Raw genomic sequence first — 15,703 nt, 5'->3', positions numbered from 1 at the left:
TGGAGGTGTTGCTGGCCAAGCAAAAAGGTTGGGAACTACAGAAATTGTAAATGCTTTTCTTTCAACTTTAAAAGTGAACTGGCTACTGTTTGTGTACTGTGAAAGCTTACTGTGACTGTTACCTAGAGTGGGGGATAGGATAGAAGCACTGATATCCCTGCAGTATGGGCTGAGGGGAAATGTTCCAGCTGTGGGATTACTGCTATCTCCATTTGCTCTAACCTGAATCCTTATCTGATAAATCCATTAAGGACTAGTGCTGTGCACAAAGCCTAAGAAGCAGTTAGGCAATGAAGCTTTTTTTTTTTAGTTTGTTTTGAATGATAAGCACCAACACCTGTCCCAGGAAGTGACCTGAGAGAGTGATTGGTAAAGTCCTGCTTTCAGCAGAGACAGAGAGAGGGGAAAGCTGTTCCAGTTTACCCTAGAGACAAGGGTTTTTTCCCCCCCACAAACTGTTTGAGTTTCAAAGTGATTATTTTGTTCTGTTTGAAGCTGAAGATGATTACCGTATTTTTCGCTCCATAAGACGCACCTGACCATAAGACGCACCCTAGATTTAGAGGAAGAAAAACCAAGAAAAAAAATATTCTGAACCAAATTGTGCCTCTGAACCCAGCCCCCTAGAAAAATAGACAAATATACTGCAGCAGACAGATTTTGAGCACTAAATTGAAATCCTACCTTTGTTGTCTGGTGATTTCTGGTTGCACTAGATAGTTCTTTCTTTTTCTTTCTTTCCTTCCTTATTTCCTCAGGCCAAACAATTGTCTCTTTCTATTCCCCCCTCCCTCCCTTCCTCCTTATGTCCCGAGCTCTTGCCCCCCTCTTCCTCACTGCCTTCCAGCCTTTGTCCTTCCTCCATCCCACACCGAAGCCTGCCAGCCTTCCTCCTTTCCACACCGAAGCCTGCCAGCCTTCCTCCTTGTCATGCCGATTCCTCCTCCCTGGTCCACCACTCGCCCACTGCTGCCGCAACTCCACAAAATCTGCCTTCCTTCCTGCCATGCAGATTCTTCCTCCCTGGTCCGCCAACAGACACTGCCACCACTGCAGAACGACCCATCCGAGCTCCACCACCCCTCCCTCCCCTGGAACTAGACTTTTTAGCAGGCGCCATAAGGAGCATAAAAAATCCCCTTCACCAAACCCTGGTAAACTCCAACCTACCAACACCCCACTACCCCAAATAATCAGAAGCTCACCTCCCAAGCCGTGCCCTACCAGTGCCACTAGCACCAAGCTGCACCCCCCCCCCTCTCACTGAATACACACACACACACACCCCTGAAATTGGCACAGGGCTCGGTCCTGGGTCCACTCCTTTTCAACATATTCATAGGGGATCTGACTCAAGGGCTTCAAGGTAAAATAACACTATTCGCCGATGACGCCAAACTATGTAATATAGTAAGTGAATGCAGTTTACAGAATTATATGGCGCAGGACCTGCTTACATTGGAAAGTTGGTCCTCAACCTGGCAGCTAGGCTTCAATGCTAAGAAATGTAAGGTCATGCACCTCGGAAGCGGAAATCCATGCAGGACGTACTTCTTGAATGGAGAAACTTTAACTAGGACTTCAGCAGAACGAGATTTAGGAGTAATCATCAGTGCAGACATGAAAACTACCAATCAAGTGGAGAAGGCTTCATCTAAGGCAAGGCAGATATTGGGTTGTATCAATAGAAGTTTCGTCAACCGAAAGCCTGAAGTCATAATGCCGTTGTACAGGGCCATGGTGAGACCTCATCTGGAGTACTGTGTGCAATTCTGGAGGCCACATTACAGTAAAGATGTGTGCAAAATTGAATTGGTTCAGTGGACGGCCACCAGGATGATCTCGGGGCTCAAGGGTCTCTCGTATGAAGAGAGACTGAACAAATTGCAGCTCTACACTCTCGAGGAACGTAGGGAGAGGGGAGACATGATCGAAACATTTAAGTACCTCACGGGACGTGTCGAAGTGGAAGATGATATTTTCTTTCTCAAGGGACCCTCGGCCACAAGAGGGCACCAGCTCAAACTCGGGGGCGGAAAATTTCATGGCGACACCAGAAAGTATTTCTTCACAGAGAGAGTGGTTGATCATTGGAACAAGCTTCCAGTGCAGGTGATCGAGGCAGACAGCGTGCCAGACTTTAAGAATAAATGGGATACCCATGTGGGATCCCTACGAGGGTCAAGATAAGAAAATTGGGTCATTAGGGCATAGACAGGGGGTGGGTAAGCAGAGTGGGCAGACATCTTCTATGTTTCATCTTCTATGTTTCTATCAAGGCCCCACTGCAGGAACTGCAGCACTGCCATCTCAGAAGCCCGACGATCCCTCCACAGAAGACGAAAAAGCCTGCTTCTCTGACCAAAACAAGGCTCCTGCTTCCTGCACTCCTGGACCGCAGCATATATCCAATGCCGCTGCCGACATGGCAGCGGCTGACTCCTGCTGCTGATAGGGAAAGGCTGACTCCTGCTGCTGACACGGCAGTGGCTGACTCCTGCTTTCACAACTCCACCAAGGGCCCGTCCTCCCCCCCGGCATTCTGCTGCTAGTGGTCCCATTCCATGCCCCCCACGTTCTGCTGATGCTCTTTGCCACCCCCCGTCGCCCTCTTACTTTATTGCCGCCACAGGAAAAAAAGAGAAGGGCCGGCGGTGTGCAATAGGGCCCACAAGTCTTGCCCCGACATCAATTTTGATGTCAGAGATAAGGTCTGGGCCAGTGATTGGCTGGCCCGGACCTTCTCTCCGACGCCGAAGTTGACATCGGGGCAAGACTTGTGGGCCCAATTGCACACTGCCGTCCTTTCTCTTTTTTTCCTGTGGCGGCAATAAAGTAAGAGGGCGACAGGGGGTGGCAAAGAGCAGCAGCAGAACGCGGGGGGCGTGGAATGGGACCACTAGCCGCAGAACGCCAGGGGGGAGGACGGGACCACTAGCAGCAGCAGAACGCCGGGGGGGGGCGGCACACGGAGGTGTATTTGCGCCATAAGACGCACCCCCTTTTTGGGGGTGGAAAAAGTGCATCTTATGGAGCAAAAAATACGGTATTTTGAATTGTAAATGATTGTGGGCGTTTACCACAGCACTGTTTGTGGTCAAGTTCTGTTTTTTTGTAGCAAGAGAAATAAAGAAATGGCTGAATTTTGGTCTTGGACCGTTCTGACTATTATTTGGAGGCTCATGGTAATGAGTAACCACGTGTTCGTCCAGCCATTCAGAAGTGTGCACAGTGGCTGGCGGCACAGTACCCACTGATAAATTCTGACCCAAGTAAATCAAACAAAGCAAAAAAATGGAATTCCAAAGATAGTCCAACCAAGGAATTGAAGAATACTCAAAATCATGGATGACTGGAGAAAGTCTTTATTTATTTGGTTGGATTATCTTTGAAACTCCATTTTTTGCTTTGTTCTGATTTGTTTTTGTGGAGATCCTGCTCTTTTTTTCTTCTGACGATCCAAGTAAACCGCTAGAATTGTAATAGTGTAATTAATAGGATATGAGGTGCTGTTCAATTTCAAAATCTCTTGATTAATCTTATTAGATGGGCTAGCAAAAAATAATTTTGTTTTATCTTAATTAAGTTTCAACTTAAACTCTACCATCCACTGCTCAACAACGAGAATTACAGTGGCAATAAGACCTATAGATTGAGATGGTAAAGAGGGAATTGGAATCGCAATGGTTATGTCATTCACATAACTATATAATTTTGTTCCTAAGGTAGTTAATTCAGACTCCTAAGAAGCCAGATAAATGTTTAAAAAGCACTGGGGAATGGGAGAACCCTCGGGAACACCACAAGGATTACTCCAATTACTAGAAAATGTATCACCTATTCAAACTTGGTAGGAGCATGTTTGTAAAAAAACCTTGAAACCATTGAAGTACTTCACCAGAAATACCAATTGCTTCTAAACATTAAGCAATTTCTTGTGATCTAGAAGACTGAAAGCACTACTTAAATCAAATTGAAGTATAAAGGTTCCTTTACTAAACAAAGTATACAAATAATCTAGTAATGAAGCCAGTACTGTTTCAGTACTGTACTGTGGATGAAATCCAGATTGGGAAATGCAAAATGGAAAATTGATCCAAATATTCCATTAACTGTAACTATACAAAACCTTCCATAAGCTTGGCAAAAAATAGAATGTCTGCTATTATTTATTTAAACCTTTTTATACCGTTTACAAAAAACTAAATAATTTACACTTAAAACATACATAAGATAAAAACAAACCATATCATAAAATCTACATAATAAAATCTACATTCTTCTCTTCAATTGCCAACTAATATTAATAACAAGAGTACAATAGCAAACATGGTTAAACAGATTCTTTTCTTCAAAAGCTGAATAATAAAACACAAAAATGCAGTAACAAACAGCTATTAGTCCACACACTTAGGGCCTGTTTTACAAAGCCGCGCGGCAACAGCCCCGAAGCTCTTTAAATCTCTATGGGCTTCGGGGCTGTTACTGCGCTACAGCCACTAGCGCGGCTTTGTAAAATAGGCCCTTAGCATGCAGAAATAACATAACTAGCGCAGAACACTTTAGCAAGTCCTGCATTAGGCCATTTTTCCTGCATTAAGCACCTTGGTGCTTAACGCAGCTTAGTAAAGGCTCCAAAGTATATAACAATTTGATTTTTAATTAGTAAATGGAGTAGATATAAGCTGGAATTCACTGTGGATATAAATATAGGCACCTAAATTGTTTTATTTGTTACTATTACCCTTTATTATTTTTAGACACGTTAGTTACCAATGGGTTGGCCAGCCAATGGAATTACAAACCAATAAATGTTACTTTTACCTTTATTTTCCAATATAAAGGAGGAAATGATACGATCCCACTCTTCATTTTTTGTATCCAGCAAGACAATAACCAAGTCAAATCTGCTCAGGAGAGGACTAGCCAAGGCTACATTCACTGATACCGATTCCCTAGGGTCATACTGGCCCTTCGGATTTGTAGCTGCCAGGATGGTTGTCCTTGTGTTGAGCTTACACACCAGTCTAAAACACAAAGGCCAAGAGTCTGCAATAAGCTGCAAGAGCATTCTGCTTCTAAGAAAACATTCCATTCCCAGGGCAGATTTCCAGATGCAACAGTCACTGGATTAAGCTAAGAGCAGGTTTTAACATGTATATTTAAGGGGGAATTCAACAAGGGTTGCTAACCAATTTAGCGTGTGCTAACAATCAGAGCATACTAGGATAATACAAAGAGAACAACAGTGATGCATTATTTCAGTTTGTATTAGCATCTCTCACCCTGCTTTAGCTACACTGATAGTCTGTTGTTCCATTGCCTCATGGATGCTGGTTCGATCATGCTCCTTGATGCTGTTGAACTCGTCAATACAGCACAAGCCACCATCTGCAAGCACCAGTGCCCCAGCTTCCAAATTCCATTCTCCAGAGTCCTTCACAGCTGTCACCGTCAAACCTTGAAGAAGAAAATAAAGATATTTCATCTTTACGTTTTATTTTTCTAAATGTACATTTTGATTTTCCCATTCAAATCACTACCATGTTCAACAATGGGATAGCAGCAGCCGACTCCAGGGTGACTTCTCACCGCCTTGTCCACAACTATTCCATATCCCAGGCCAAGTAACTACCCTCCTATCCAGTATCTCTTTCCCCCCCTCCACACCATCCCTTGTGTCTAACTTCCCTCCCTTTCTGTTCCTTCCCTCCCTAAATCCCATGGTCCACCATCTCTCTCCCTCTCCTCTGTTTTTAGACCCATTATTTCTTCCCCCCCCCAAGTCAAGCATATGCATGTCTCTTTGAACCCCCCTTCCCTCCCTCCATGTACTTCTACACCAGGGCCCCACTCATCCAAAGGCCTGTCCTCCCCTGAAGGCCTGCACTGTCCCCCCTGAAGGCCTGTCCCCCCCCCCAAAGGACTGCACTTCTCTCCGAAGGACTGCACTTCCTTCAGAAGGCCTGTCCCCCCCGGAAGGCCTGCATGTTCCTCCTTGACCTCCCGCACATCCATTTACCTAATGCCAGCAGTGCAGCAGCCATAAGAACATAAGAATTGCCGCTGCTGGGTCAGACCAGTGGTCCATCGTGCCCTGAGTTTAGCCTTACCTGAGTACGTTCTGGTTCAACAGCCTCCAGAAGAGCATTCCAGTTTTCCACCACTCTCTGGGTGAAGAAGAACTTCCTTACGTTTGTATGGAATCTATCCCCTTTTAACTTTAGAGAGTGCCCTTTCATTCTCCCTACCTTGGAGAGGGTGAACAACCTATCTTTATCTACTAAGTCTATTCCCTTCATTATCTTGAATGTTTCGATCATGTCCCCTCTCAGGCTCCTCTTTTCAAGGGAGAAGAGGCCCAGTTTCTCTAATCTCTCACTGTACAACTCCTCCAGCCCCTTAACCATTTTAGTCGCTCTTCTCTGGACCCTTTCTAGTAGTACTGTGTCCTTCTTCAAGTACGGCGACCAGTGCTGGACGCAGTATTCCAAGTGGGGGCCCGGTATAGTGGCATGATAACCTTCTCTGATCTGTTCGTGATCCCATTCTTAATCATTCCAAGCATTCTGTTTGCCGTTTTCGCGGCCGCTGCACATTGCGTGGACAGCTTCATCGATCTGTTGACCAGTACTCCCAAGTCTCTTTCCTGGGGTGGTACTTTAGCGATCCTTGCAGGCTGCCATAGGCCTCAGGAGCTGTCGTCCCTCTGCCGCGGTCCCGCCCCTCCTCTGACGTCAGAGGCAAGATCGTGGCAGAGGGAAAACAGCTCCTGAGGCCTATGGCTAACTAAACTAAACTAAACTAAACCTTAGGCTCCTGTTCAATATATTTATAGACGATCTGGAGACAGGGACGAAATGTGAGGTTATCAAATTTGCAGATGACACCAAACTCTGCAGCAGGGTTAGAACCACGGAAGACTGTGAAAACCTGCAAAGGGACCTAACGAAGCTGGAAGAGTGGGCCAAAAAGTGGCAGATGAGTTTTAATATAGAGAAATGCAAGGTCATGCATGTTGGGAAAAAGAACCCGATGTTCAGCTATACAATGGGGGGAACATTGCTAGATGTAAGTACCCTTGAAAGAGACCTGGGTGTGCTGGTGGATACAACAATGAAAGCATCAGCACAATGCGCGACAGTCTCAAAGAAAGCAAACAGAATGCTGGGTATCATCAAGAAGGGTATCACGACCAGGACAAAGGAAGTCATCATGCCACTGTACCGTGCAATGGTGCGCCCGCATCTGGAGTACTGTGTCCAGTATTGGTCGCCGTACCTCAAGAAGGACATAGCATTACTTGAGGGGGTCCAGAGAAGAGCGACGAAAATGGTAAGAGGTATGGAAAACCTTTCATATGCCGACAGGCTAGAACAGCTGGGGCTGTTCTCCCTGGAAAAGAGGAGACTTAGAGGAGACATGATACAAACTTTCAAGATCCTGAAAGGCATAGATAAGGTAGACAGGGACAGATTCTTCAGACTGTGGGGAACAACAAGTACAAGGGGGCACTCGGAGAAACTGAAAGGGGATAGGTTTAGAACCAATGCCAGGAAGTTCTTCTTCACCCAGAGAGTGGTGGACACATGGAACGCACTCCCGGAGGTTGTGGTGGGGCAGAAGACACTACAGGGATTCAAAGAAGGTTTGGATAAATTCTTGAAGGAAAAGGGGATTGAAGGATACAGATAGAAGTAAGGATAGGTTTTTTTAGGGCAGGGAACACTTGACAGGTCATGGACCTGATGGGCCGCCGCGGGTGCGGACCGCTGGGTGCGATGGACCTCTGGTCTGATCCCGGTGGAGGCAACTTCTTATGTTCTTATGTTAGGTTTGTATACCGCGCCATCTCCGCAAGCGCAGAGCTCAGCACGGTTTACAGAATTAAGAGGAAAGGAACTACAATGAAGGATAAAGGAGAGGGACTAAGAGGAAAGAGAGGGACAGAATACTGGAGAATGGGAGGTGATTAGATTTTTGCAAAGAGCCAAGTTTTCAAGTGTTTGCGGAAGGATTGGAAGGAGCTTGAGTTTCTGAGTGGGGATGAGATGTTGTTTCAGAGTTCTGTGGCAACCTGCAAGGATCTTTAAAGTACTGGCGATCCTCTCTGCAGGCTGCTCCCTGCTGGAAGTAGGTAAATGAATGCGTGGGAGGCCAGGGGGAAGCCGGACACCACAGCACTTCCCGACTGACCCTCCCCCCTCACCCTCTAAAGCGGTAGTGGTAGCGGCTGGCTAACATGAGGTAGCGCTGCCGATCCTGCTTTAGGGGGCGAGGGTCAGTCACCGAATCGTGAGGCCGATTTTTTTTTGTTTTTGAATTGATTCACCCGAAATGAATCGGTGAATCAATTTGAATCATGAATCGGGCAGCACTAGTGTCCAGGGTTTTGTGGCCCAAATTATGGTAACCCTAACTACTCACCCATTGAACCTGACTTATCCACAGACCTGAATAAACTACCTACCTAACATCAATTCAAGAACGGGCTGAAAACAAACCTTATACAGGTACCCTTCAAGTATCTATGTTATCTGTTAAGTTAGATCTTAAATTTCACTTTTCTCACCGAACAGGAATGTAAAAAGAAACGTCTATGGTATGTTTTATACGGCAGTCCTCCATTAGCTGGCGCTCCATCATAGCTTTCGCAGCCCGATCCTGCCTGGAGGAGCTCGTCTTGCTCTGGGCCGAAGCTGTGCCACAGAGCGAAGGGCGGGGCGACCCTTTATCTGCCAGCAGCCAATGGGAACCGGAAGTGGCGGGATCACAGCAGAATGGACTTGAGAAAGAAAGCCGCGAGCCCAGAAAGGGAGATAGAGTGTGTGTATGTGTATGCGGGGGCACGTGCCGGGGGGCGGAGCGCCCTGCCGGAAATAAAGCTCAGGCGCTGCGAAGAAAGCAAAGCATCATCATAATAAAGTTTGTTAGCGAGCTGCCGCGGGAGCCCAGGCGAGCGCTGGATCCGGCACGATCAAAACCTGACAGTTCCCTGGCCGCTGCTGTGCTCTTGTTATCCCTCCCCCCTCCCTCCTTCCCCCCCCCAAGCCCATCCCCCTCTTCCCTCCTCTCCGTTTTCAAAATATGGCAAAGGTTCAGGTGAACAACGTAGTGGTGCTAGATAATCCCTCTCCCTTCTACAACCCTTTCCAGTTTGAGATCACGTTTGAGTGCATCGAGGACTTGTCAGAGGGTGAGTACCTGGCCGGGCAGAGGACGCCACCCGCGGAGTTGCCAGCTTTGGGGACCGAAGAAGTGAAAACTTTGCCAGGGCCTGGTGCTGGCTGAATCGCGCCTTCGCACTGCGGGTGGCAGCGGAGGTCAATCCGGCTCTGTTTTATTTGTTTGTTTTTTTAAACGGAATATTCAGCCTTGTTCATAGAAAAGTTTGATGAATGGCTTTTTTTTTTTTTGGTGTGTGTGTGTGCATTGGTATCAACTTGTTATTTTTAAAGCATAAAAATCAAAGTTACCTGCTTCGAATGGAGACAGCAGCCATGCGGCCACTTTTGAGTGCGAGTGGGGATGTTAAGTCTGTCGGCGCCTTTTCCCAACAATATCACTAGGAGTTAAATGAGTTAAGGGGGAACTTATATTAAAAATATTGTTTTATCTACTATTTTAACAAGCAACTCTGCTTTAGATATATGTTAAAAAGGTTTTTCGTTGGGGGTCTGGTTTTGTTATGCAAAAGTCTAAGTTACTGGGTCAGGTCTACATTCCCGGGATGGCCAAGGATACTATAGAGGCAGCACTCACAGCCCCTGGGGTAAGAGGATTGTGTGAGGAGCTCCTATCATAGAACAATGAGACCTAATGCCAGGCTTAAGCTATAGTATTAGCAACTGCTAGTTCTAGAGAGAGCCCTTGTTTATGTTCAGGGCACTGTACAGTTCGTTTTCAAGTACCCCACTTCAATGAATACGATATAGTCACACTATATAAACATGGGCGATTTCTGACTTCCATATTTCCCAACACTTGCAACTGCAGAATAAAATTATCATGCCAATAAAGGTCTTTCCTTACACCTATAGTTTCTCTATATATATATTTTAATTTGCAGCTTTTCTCTAGTCTTGGCAGATACTCTCCTCATCCTCTGTTTATAGTATAAGAACTCCTTTCATAAGGAAGTTGGAGTTCATTTCTGTTACATGTAGAACGTGCATTCTCGTTTCACCCAGATGACCATTTAGACTCCCCCCTCACCTAGTTCCACTCCCCACAACCTCTTCTGAACCCACTAGAAAGGCGCTCTCTTTTTAAACTGCAGATTTCATAAGAAATCTTTTCTAATACAAGATTTTATTACATTGTAACATAGATAATTCACTTGAGATTTTACAATTCATCTTAATCAAGTTAAATTTATCCTTGCCTGCCCTCTTTCTTTCTTTCTCCCTGCCCTCCCCCAAGCTACTGCCGCTGCCATCGGGGAACAGGCCCCCTAGCTGCCGCCGCCCCAAGCTTTCCCTGCTTCCCTGTGTCGGGCCGACCAGCATTCCTCTCCCCGACTTCAATTCTGCCGTCGGAGAGGAAGTTCCGACCCAGCCAGGCAGTGATTGGTTGGCCAGAACTTCCTCTCCGATGACAGAATTGACATCAGGGAGAGAAAAGCTGATCGGCCCGGTAGATCGCCAAGACAAAGTGAGTCTATCACGGAGCCCGGGAGGGGCTCCACGATCGATTCACTTTGCCTTGGCGATCGACCTATTGGGCACCTCTGCCCTACACATTCAGCTATTCTATAGCTCTACCATCAAACTCCTGGGACTTCTGTTTCCTCAACTTAGTCATCTTGGGGGACTTTAATATTCACATGAATGATCTCAGTCACCCATGAGGCAATTTTTTTCAGATCATGGTTAACTAACCTCAGTCTAAGGCTATGGGTCAATACACCCACTCATCAAGCAGGACACTCCCTGAACCTGGTGGTCACACAACTCGATTCATCAACTTCCTTTTCTTCCAAAATAACCACTCCTATTTCATGGTTAGACCATTTCCTATTACAATTTACTGTGTCTTATGTTTCTTCTCCCCCCTCCTCATCCCACTATAGTAGAGAGAATAACTCGTTACCTTTCTAAGGTAAACAAAGACAATATCCCTTCATACCTTTTTACTCTTGCTGATGATTCTCCTTCCATCTCATTAGATGAGCAAACTAGTACTTGACATACAATTTTAACAACTCTAAACACCCTAGCCCTCCCAGCTCTGTCTTTTCCCTATTCCACTTGGAGGAGGAACTCATGGGAGGAACCCAGTATAGGAGAACCGAGCAACTATGGCAAAAATCAGTCACATACTGACTTAAGAATGTGTAGATGCCTTCATAGGGACTCTAACTGTCACTTAAGGGCAACAAAGAAAACCTTTTCATACCTATTGCTGAAATCCTCTAATCCCTCTAGAGACCTCTACTCCATCTTTTGCCAACACACTAAATTAGTCAAATTTTGCAGGTTCTACCTTTCTCTGTCACCTAACCACCCATTAAACTGGAGTACAACAAGGCTCCATTCTCTCTCGCCTCTCTCGTTTAACTTTTTCTGAAGTCCCCTAACTTCACTAATCCGAGCTCAAGCAATCTCATCCCATTTTTATGCATTCTTCTGCTCTTCCCAGTGAACCCTGCAACCCCATCGATGGTCCCAAATTGGTTGTTAAAAACAGACAAATACTAAATAAAGAAAAAAACAGTCGCCTGTTGGCTCACCAATACCCTCCCAAAACTTCCTACCCCACATCCTGTTTTCAGCAACAAGACCAATCCAGTTGACAGTTTCTGATACCTGGGGGTACTTCTGGATTCCCCAACTATCTATTCTTCCCCAAATTTCAGCCCTGACCAAGGCAAGTTTTTTTGTCTTTCACCAGCCCTGCTCAATTATTCAACCATCTTGTGTACATGTGGATTGCTATTGCAACTATTAATTGACTGAATAAACGCTTGCATCAAGAACATCTTCTCCACAGTTTCTTTTGTTTTTGGTTTCAATTATTCAACCACAACATCTTTCAGGCTCTAATCCTATCATTCTCTGTTTCAAAACTGGATTACTGTAACATTTGCATAGAGCTCCCAGACTACACTATAAAAGACTACAAACTCTCCAAGATGTGGCCAATAGTCTTCTTTGTAAAGCTGGTAGGTATGACCAGGGCTGTGGAGTCGGTAGATAAATGTTCCGACTCCTCAGTTTTTTGTACTTCGGACTCCGACTCCAGGTACCCGAAATTTACTCCAACTCCACAGCACTGGTTAATTTTCAGATCGTTAAAATGGAATGTCAAGTTGAGAGAAATGAGCATTTTCGACACCACCTTCTTTTTGCTTTTAATCAAGGTTCTAAGGCTGCAGAAGCTGCTCGCAACATTTGTGCTGTGTATATAGTGGGTGCTATAGCTGAAAGAATCGCTTCTGATTGGTATGCCAAGTTCAAAAATGGAGTCCTCAGTTTTTTGTACTTCTGACTCCGACTCCAGGTACCTGAAATTTCCTCTGACTACGACTCCTCGACTCCCTGGGTATGACAGTGTCACCAGTCTTCTAAGATCTCGCCATCAGCTCCCGGTTAAACAAAGAATATAAAATTCACCTGCTGACATACAAAGCTTATCGATTCGAGTCCCCAAATTATCTTGTTTGTCTCGCCATCCTTTACAGTCCAGTCCATCTCCTACGCTCATTGAATGATTTTCGCCTACTCCTACTTGAACCATGACAAGCACATCTTGAATCCATTGGTCACAGAGCATTCTTTTCTACAGACCTGTCTACTTGGAATTCTCCCCTCCCCCTTTCTATCTGTAAGATCCTCTCCCTTAAGAAATTAAAAATAGTCCTCAAGACATGGCTATTCACACAAGCCTTCTCACCTACTTGGCATAGGGATATGGATTTCCACTGCAATTGGACCACTGACGCAGTCATCCCCAAACTCCTATCTCTTCCACTTTGTATACTGAATGACTGATATTCTGCTTCCTGTCTACATGTTGGAGTTCTTTCTCTCTCTTTTTTTTTTTTTTTTTACTGTAAACCATTCAGATCTGCTTAGTGCAGTAATTGTGGTATAACAATGTGAAATATTATTACAGAAATGCTAAGAAATATGCTAAAACAGCTAAGTTCACTGTTGACCTTAATTACATTTGAGCTTATTTTGAATAGTATTTTGTAATCCCAAATAAAGTGAGTGAATGAAGTAAAATGAGTAGCTGGGTTTGTACAATAAGAGAGGGGCAAAAGTTCACTACAAGATCAAACACGAAAACAAAGGGGCACAGACTTCGCACACATGGGAGATTTCGTCCATCGGACACTGCAGGACCAAGTGGAGACCGATGATGTAGAAGCTAAGTGGTTAACACTGAAATCAACCATACATGAAGCAACTAGCCGCTTCATAAAATCAGTAAATAAACGACAAAGAAACAATAAACCCCAATGGTTCACCGCGGAGATCTCGCACCTCATTAAGGAGAAGAAAAAAGCGTTCCTCTCCTACAAGCGCACAGAGAAAAGAGAGGCAAAGGTAGAATATAGGACCAGGTCTACAGCGGTCAAAATGGCAGTTAGGGAGTCAAAACTTTGAGTGGAAGAAATTCTGGCAAAAAACATTAAAAAGGGGGACAAATCCTTCTTCAGGTATATTAGTGACAGAAAAAGGAACACAGGCAGGATAGTACGCCTTAGAAGACCGGACGGAAGTTACGTGGAAGCAGATTCTGATAAAGCCGAACTACTGAATGAATACTTCTGCTCAGTCTTCACCTGTGAGGCACCGGGACACGGTCCGCGGTTGAAGGCAACACAAAGCACAGAAGACCCGTTTCAGAATTTTGAGTTCACACCAGGTGAAGTTTACAGTGAACTGGCAAGACTCAAGGTGAACAAAGCCATGGGACCAGACAATTTGCACCCAAGAGTGATCAGAGAATTAAGCGATGTCCTGGCGAAACCGTTGGCTGAGCTATTCAATCTCTCCTTAAGTAAGGGGAAAGTTCCCCTGGACTGGAAATTAGCTAATGTCGTTCCTCTGCATTAAAAAGGGTTGCAGGGCAGAGGCTGCGAATTATAGACTGGTGAGTCTCACATCAATAGTGTGCAAACTCATGGAAACACTAATTAAAAGCAAATTGGACACGATCTTGAATGAAGGGAATCTTCGGGATTCACCAAGGGTAGGTCCTGCCAATCCAATCTCATCAGCTTCTTTGACTGGGTAACAAGAAAGTTGGACTTGGGAGAGTCTTTGGACGTCGTGTACCTGGACTTCAATAAAGCTTTTGACAGTGTCCCACACCGCAGGCTGCTAAGCAAGATGGAATCAATGGGGTTAGGAGACACACTAACTGCATGGGTCAATGATTGGCTGAGTGGCAGAGTTCAGAGGGTGGTGGTTAATGGTACCCTCTCTAAAACATCGGAGGTGACCAGTGGAGTGCCGCAGGGCTCGGTCCTGGGTCCACTCCTTTTCAACATATTCATAGGGGATCTGACTCAAGGGCTTCAAGGTAAAATAACACTATTCGCCGATGACGCCAAACTATGTAATATAGTAAGTGAATGCAGTTTACAGAATTATATGGCGCAGGACCTGCTTACATTGGAAAGTTGGTCCTCAACCTGGTAGCTAGGCTTCAATGCTAAGAAATGTAAGGTCATGCACCTCGGAAGCGGAAATCCATGCAGGACGTACTTCTTGAACGGAGTAACTTTAACTAGGATTTCAGCAGAACGAGATTTAGGAGTAATCATCAGTGCAGATATGAAAACTGCCAATCAAGTGGAGAAGGCTTCATCTAAGGCAAGGCAGATATTGGGTTGTATCAATAGAAGTTTCGTCAGCCGAAAGCCTGAAGTCATAATGCCATTGTACAGGGCCATGGTGAGACCTCATCTGGAGTACTGTGTGCAATTCTGGAGGCCACATTACAGTAAAGATGTGCGCAGAATTGAATCGGTTCAGCGGACAGCCACCAAGATGATCTCGGGGCTCAAGGGTCTCTCGTACGAAGAGAGACTGAACAAATTGCAGCTCTACACTCTCGAGGAACGTAGGGAGAGGGGAGACATGATCGAAACATTTAAGTACCTCACGGGACGTGTCGAAGTGGAAGATGATATTTTCTTTCTCAAGGGACCCTCGGCCACAAGAGGGCACCCGCTCAAACTCGGGGGCGGAAAATTTCATGGCGACACCAGAAAGTATTTCTTCACAGAGAGAGTGGTTGATCATTGGAACAAGCTTCCAGTGCAGGTGATCGAGGCAGACAGCGTGCCAGACTTTAAGAATAAATGGGATACCCATGTGGGATCCCTACGAGGGTCAAGATAAGGAAACTGGATCATTAGGGCATAGACAGGGGGTGGGTAAGCAGAGTGGGCAGACTTGATGGGCTGTAGCCCTTTTCTGCCGTCATCTTCTATGTTTCTAAGAGTCTCATAAAATGTCTCTTCTGTTTTGAATCAGTTTATAACTTGCCTACAATCCCAGCTCTAGCACTAGCCTAAGTTGAAGCTGCAGCATAATTGGCAGCTTATCTTCACATCTGCAGTTTCTTGGATTGACAACATTAGAAACCAATATCCACCAGTTAACCAGAACACAGAAGTGCCAACTTCCCCACATTTTGCTTTAACCTTGCTCTGGGACTGAGAGTTCAACCTCCTCACCCATAG

The 15,703-nt window shown here is 45.3% G+C and overlaps 2 protein-coding genes across 7 annotated transcripts in view; one reads left to right on the top strand and one right to left on the bottom strand.

The window, feature by feature from the left end:
- The window catches only part of MCM9 (minichromosome maintenance 9 homologous recombination repair factor), a 144,540-nt gene that overhangs the window by 30,556 nt on the left and 98,281 nt on the right, over positions 1-15,703 (bottom strand). For 5 of the 6 annotated variants that reach the window (XM_033937220.1, XM_033937221.1, XM_033937223.1 and 2 more), the window contains 2 exons: positions 5,286-5,460; positions 4,825-5,027 (listed from right to left, as the gene is read on the bottom strand). In XM_033937220.1, the coding sequence (XP_033793111.1) occupies positions 4,825-5,027; positions 5,286-5,460 (378 nt within the window). The remainder of the gene's footprint in view (positions 1-4,824; positions 5,028-5,285; positions 5,461-15,703) is intronic. The other variant, XM_033937225.1, reaches the window with a different exon arrangement.
- The window catches only part of ASF1A (anti-silencing function 1A histone chaperone), a 38,819-nt gene continuing 31,862 nt past the window's right edge, over positions 8,747-15,703 (top strand). Inside the window, exon 1 of the mRNA XM_033937230.1 lies at positions 8,747-9,196. Within this exon, the coding sequence (XP_033793121.1) occupies positions 9,088-9,196 (109 nt within the window). The 5' untranslated portion in view covers positions 8,747-9,087. The remainder of the gene's footprint in view (positions 9,197-15,703) is intronic.

Source organism: Geotrypetes seraphini, chromosome 3 (assembly GCF_902459505.1).
Source record: "Geotrypetes seraphini chromosome 3, aGeoSer1.1, whole genome shotgun sequence".
NCBI classification, from domain to species: Eukaryota; Metazoa; Chordata; class Amphibia; order Gymnophiona; family Dermophiidae; genus Geotrypetes; species Geotrypetes seraphini.
The sequence above is the reverse complement of the archived record's forward strand: the minus strand, read 5'-3'. Positions and strand labels throughout refer to the sequence as shown.